Source organism: Coregonus clupeaformis, chromosome 29, assembly GCF_020615455.1.
Source record: "Coregonus clupeaformis isolate EN_2021a chromosome 29, ASM2061545v1, whole genome shotgun sequence".
NCBI classification, from domain to species: Eukaryota; Metazoa; Chordata; class Actinopteri; order Salmoniformes; family Salmonidae; genus Coregonus; species Coregonus clupeaformis.
In genome coordinates this window covers 20042075-20048074 of record NC_059220.1, presented here as the reverse complement: position 1 = coordinate 20048074, position 6000 = coordinate 20042075, and the positions used below count along the sequence as shown (strand labels likewise).

The window sequence follows — 6000 nt, the reverse complement described above, 5'->3', positions numbered from 1 at the left end:
ATATATTTTGTGGTTTCAAACCGTCCAGTTTGTGGCAGAAATACACATTTTGGATGTAATCCGCCATAAAACCCACAGAAGAAGAAGAAGAAGAAGAAGAAGAAGAAGAAGAAGAAGAAGAAGAAGAAGAAGAAGAAGAAGAAGAAGAAGAAGAAGAAGAAGAAGAAGAAGAAGAAGAAGAAGAATTATTTATTCTCCAGTCCAGTTGGTGGCGGTAATGCAACGTTAATATTGGATGCCAACCGCCATTAAACACAACTGAAGAAGGAGACCAAGCGGGTGAGACCAATTTTACTTCAGTGTTTTACAAGTTCTTCAGGTTCATAAAGTGTGATTTCGGGTGTATTTTTTTAAAATGAATGCCAGCACATACTGCTGATTATAGCAAGACATAGCTAATGTTTTGTTCTGGCTAGCTACTAGCTCATACAAGCCAAGCTAAGGTTAGCTAGCTAGTTAGCACAGATGCTTATCCAACTGTGAAGATTACATTTTAGTTATGATTTGGATAGCTAGCTAACTAGCTATATCAATTAGCAAATGAGCTTGCTCACAATAGCTGTCAGCCTTATTGGTCACTGTTAGATCTCTCCATTCAACACCTCCAAAATGAGACTGGTGATCCTGGAAGACTATGACCTGGCCAGTGAATGGGCAGCCAAATACATCCGCAACAGAATCATCCAGTTCAAGCCCAGTGCCGACAGATACTTCACTTTGGGATTACCCACAGGTAAACTTTTGTTGATTTACAGATACAATAAATGTATCTGGTAACTACTGTAACTTGCCAGGTACTAAATGTTAGTTTGTATGTCATGTTGTAGGTATGTAGCTAAGTATCATCCATGTCCCTCTCTTTTAGGAAGCACTCCTTTTGGATGTTATAAAACACTGATAGAGTATCACAAGAATGGGGACCTCACTTTCAAATATGTGAAGACCTTCAACATGGACGAGTATGTGGGTGAGTTTGAGCCTACAGGTACAAATTACACTCCCAACCACAGATATAGGACCATATGTTCTTAGTCCAAGCCAAACCCTTAGTAACAGTGAAGGGTAAATTATTAAACTGACCCTTTATGTTGTTGGAGTGTAATAGAAGTAGGGATGTAGAATCAGTGGTGTAGCCTTGCAGGAAGAAAGAATCTGCCCACTCAGCTCATTTAGAACCTGAGGAAGTGGGAGGTGGCTCTGGCCACTCCTGGGAATTTAGCTGACCCAGCTAGATTTCAATAGCAGAATGATGAAACCAGCATTTGTTTTTGCTTTAGTATTTAAAAGCAATAATGCTCACATCAAGCTAACTACAAAAGAAACAAGTTATGATTCCTTCCTCATCTAGCTAATTGGTAAGGTGCAGGCAATTCAGTGGAAACATTCTCCACCCTGCCCACTGATTCATCTTCTTGAATATGCCTTCATACTTCCTTTTGATAGGGAATTATTAGAAAATGTCTTGCTATAACCTGTCTTTCTTATCAAAGGTTTATTTGTCATATGCACAGGACACAGTACAAAGAAATGCTTACTTGCAAGCTATCCTCTCAAACAGTGCAACAGCTTTAACAATTATTCAATAAAGAATAAGTAAGAAAAGAACACTCGGTATAACGTTTTAAAATAACTTATTCACCACAGGCCTGCCCCGGGCCCACCCAGAGAGCTACCACTCCTACATGTGGAACAACTTCTTCAAGCACATTGACATTGATCCAGCGAATGCCCATATCCTGGATGGCAATGTCACCGACCTAGAAGCAGAGTGTGAGGCCTTTGAGAAGAAGATCGCCCAGGCTGGGGGAATCGACCTGTTTGTGGGGGGTCAGTTTTTATACTTACATACATGCTTGTGGCGTAAATTGGTTTTAATGTGTTTTAACACCTAAAATGCAGCATAAACATTCTGAGCCGACCCGCAGTGTGTTTTTCCTTTATCTGCTATTGATTACATTTGGGACCAAAGTCTCAGGTCTAAAGGGTTATCTGTCCTTTATGTTAATGCAGCTGGCCCCTGGTCATTTATCAATTTGTCAATGGTCTGTGTTTATTAAAGGAGCCCGAGAGCTTAAGTAAGTGAGTAATTCTCTCTCTCTGTTATTGTACTCAAGGAATCGGACCGGACGGTCACATTGCTTTCAACGAGCCAGGCTCCAGTCTAGTCTCCAGGACCAGAGTGAAAACCCTGGCGAAGGACACCATCGTAGCCAACGCCCGTTTCTTTGGCAACAACTTGTCAAAGGTCCCCACCATGGCCTTGACTGTGGGTGTGGGGACAGTCATGGATGCTCGAGAGGTAAAGAAGAGGTCTTAACATTATATTATTTTATCCATTTGTCTGTCATATATTTTCATAGCACAGATATTGTTTCATTATGTAGACACAAAAAAAACTTAATTAACCTAGTAGTAGTTTTCTTTAGAAATGATGACTATTGCAATTGTAGAGAGGTAGTGTTGAATGTTCTTTTAGATGTTTCCTTGATAATGATATTAAATTAATTATGTTTGTTGTTTGTTTCAGGTCATGATTCTTATCACAGGAGCCCACAAAGCCTTTGCCCTGTACAAAGCCATAGAGGAGGGGGTTAACCACATGTGGACCGTCTCAGCCTTCCAGCAGCACCCGCACACCATCTTTGTGTGTGACGAGGATGCCACACTGGAGCTCAGAGTCAAAACGGTCAAGTACTTCAAAGGTGAGCATGAGATAGGAGTTACTATAAAGGAAATTGGTTACAACAAATGGTGGTGCACTTCATTTGATACTGGACAGTTAAGTATTACCCACTTAACATGTTTCCCATTAATTGTTCATTCCCTTCCAGGTTTGATGCATGTTCACAACCGACTGGTGGACCCAGTACTCAGCATAAAGGACCAATAATGGAGAATGGAGTGAAGTCTGAATTCCAGACCTCCAAATGGTGAATGGACCTAGAGTTTTTGGTAGGCTATAACCAGCAAGACAAAGTGCCAGGGAGATTGTCAGCACTTCAGTTGAGGGGCTATGGTTTAAGGCTACCATAACAACTACCCAAGCATTAAAGTGCATGAGACTTGCTGGCATTCATAACCTTTTCCTCCATAGACATTAACTGTCATTGGCTGTTTTTCAGCTTGTTTACAGTCAATTAGGGTAATATGAAGGCTAACTGTAAATGCCCCCTCAGCTGATATGTTAAAGATGCCATGAATTCTCATACACCACTGTTACCGATTTTATATTATGAGGTCAGACCCTTTGCCGTATTAGTCTCAAACATGTATTGGGTCACTGCATTGTCAAGGGAACTTGTTCATCACATTCTAGCATCCAACCACTCAGCTACAACTCAAGGATGCGTCTTCACACTAAACACTTCTCCACTCATCTGCCTTCTCGACTCATCTTCCTTCTTCCATCTGCACAATCTAGATACGGGATGGAGGAAAGCAAAATGCTTAGACCAGATCAGATGAAAAAAGGAGTTATCAAGTAAAGCCACTTTGGGTTATAGAGACTTGTCACTTTGAGCCATTTAGACAGCATATGCCTCAATTGGCATTTAACAGGGAAACAACACTATCTTTTTACTGACATTCTATGTCACTTGTAGCTTTGAACATTTCATAGATTTGTTTACATGGCAGTCTGTTATACTTGCCAAGTCGCCACCACATTGATATACATTCATTATACTGTCTTTTGTATTTCTATCCTGAATGTCATTCTTGGCCATATTATACGGCAAGCGTTTGATCTCATGGCTTCATGTTGCCTTTTCAAACATCTTCAGTCGTTCCTTTTACTTTTTCCTCTTGTGGTTTGGTAGAACAGTATGTTTTCATTTTATTGGAAGTACATTTTCCCCAAATACTGGACTTAAAGTTACTGAGTCAATTTTTTCATAAATTATTTAGTTTTATCGTGTCAATAAAGATGATTCTTGTTAAGAAATGTCATTTGTTTTTGTATACCCAGGAGTCAGATTGAGGGGGAAATTCCTGCCACTTTATGTCTAGGGGCAGTGTATAGTCTAGTACAAATACTGAGTTACATTCAGGCAAATAATGTAGTGTTGCCTTCATAGGAATGAAGGGCCTCCTGTAGCTCAGTTGGTAGAGCATGGTGCTTGCAACGCCAGGATTGTGGGTTCGATTCCCACGGGGGGGCAGTTAAAAAAATGTATGCACTCACTAACTGTAAGTCGCTCTGGATAAGAGCGTCTGCTAAATGACAATATATATATATATATATATATATATATATATATATATATATATATATATGGGCGGCAGGTAGCTTAGTGGTTAAGAGCGTTGTGCCAGTAACCGAAAGGTCGCTGGTTCTAATCCCCAAGCCGGCTAGGTGAAAAATCTGTCGATGTGCCCTTGAGCAAGGCACTTAACCCTAATTGCTCCTGTAAGTCGCTCTGGATAAGAGCGTCTGCTAAATGACCAATTTAATTTTTTATTTTTTATATATATTTGAGTGAAATATGAAATTTTAGTCCCACTGTTGTACACAAGGTGTCACTCTCTGCTAAGATACAACATCAGAGAAACCAGTACCAATTAATGAGGAATAGTATACCCTTTTTTTCACACCATCTGAACTGTATGTACTGTGCTGGCTCAGATATTTTCACATTGTCATTCATAGCATGGTTCCAGAAACTATAGTGGACACGTAACAGTACGGCTTGGTTAGGTAGACATTTTATATAACTATTCTTCACTTTGAAAGTGTGTGTATAGATCTCTTTCTTTGCCTTCTTTTTAGATGATGTTGTCTTTCTACACTGCTGTAGAGTGGTCTGCATTAGTTCTAACCAAGTGATTCTTATTACCAAGGCATCTGCTTGCAAAACAAAACGCTTCATTCATGGTGGTGTTTGAATCTTAGAAACATGCCGCCTCTAGCATAACTTAACCAGATTCTCTCTCTCTGCCAACGTTTTCAGAACTGTAAAGCTACCAAACAGATCCCAAGCCCAGGTTGATATTTCCAGTTTTCTGATTCAGACAGGTCTGCTGCATTAATATTGCTATGGCTGATCTGATCGAATCTGGCCTTATGTAAAACACTAGTTAAAATAGATCATCACAGTCCGCATCAAAGTTGTAAACTAGCTCTGTGGTAACTTTCACTTATGTAATTCCTGATGTTGATACAATTTGATGTACACTACGGTCAAAAGTTTTAGAACACCTACTCATTCAAGGGTTTTTCTTAGTTTTTTACTATTTTCTACATTGTAGAATAATAGTGAAGACATCAAATCTATGAAATAACACATATGGAATCATGTAGTAACCAAAAAAGTGTTAAACAAATCAGAATATGTTTTATATTTGAGATTCTTCAAATAGCCACCCTTTGCCTTGATGACAGCTTTGCACACTCTTGGCATTCTCTCAACCAGCTTCATGAGGTAGTCACCTGGAATGCATTTCAATTAACAGATGTGCCTTCTTAAAATATCATTTGTGGAATTTCTTTCCTCCTTAATGCGTTTGAGCCAATCAGTTGTGTTGTGACAAGGTAGGGGTGGTATACAGAAGATAGGCCTATTTTGTAAAAGACCAAGTCCATACTTTGGCAAGAACAGCTCAAATAAGCAAAGAGAAATGACAGTCCATCATTACTTTAAGACATGGTCAGTCAATATGGAACATTTCAAGAACTTTGAAAGTTTCCTTCCAGTGCAGTCGCAAAAACCATTAAGCGCTATGATGAAACAGGCTCTCATGAGGACAGACACAGGAATGGAAGACCCAGGCTTACCTCTGCTGCAGAGGATAAGTTCATTAGAGTTACCAGCCTCAGAAATTGCAGCCCAAATAAATGCTTTGTAGAGTTCAAGTCACAGACACATCTCAACATCAACTGTTCAGAAGAGACTGTGTGAATCAGGCCTTAATGGTCGAATTGCTGGAAAGAAACCACTACTAAAGGACACCAATAAGTAGAAGAGGCTTGCTTGGGACATTAGACAGGTGGAAATTTGTCCT

General features: G+C 39.7%; 1 protein-coding gene across 2 annotated transcripts; it reads left to right on the top strand.

Annotated features, from left to right (window-relative positions):
- Positions 1–208: 208 nt before the first annotated feature.
- LOC121544801 (glucosamine-6-phosphate isomerase 2) lies at positions 209–3527 on the top strand. Of its 2 annotated transcripts, none has more exons than XM_041854957.1 (7): positions 209–279; positions 586–733; positions 866–967; positions 1645–1827; positions 2115–2299; positions 2528–2702; positions 2832–3527. In XM_041854957.1, the coding sequence occupies exons 2-7, from the start codon at positions 610–612 to the stop codon at positions 2888–2890; spliced, it is 828 nt and encodes a 275-aa protein (XP_041710891.1). In that variant the 5' UTR covers positions 209–279; positions 586–609; the 3' UTR covers positions 2891–3527. The 2 variants fall into 2 exon arrangements, with proteins under 2 accessions (XP_041710891.1, XP_041710892.1); XM_041854958.2 differs by having other exon boundaries at positions 264–279; positions 567–733.
- Positions 3528–6000: the final 2473 nt, after the last annotated feature.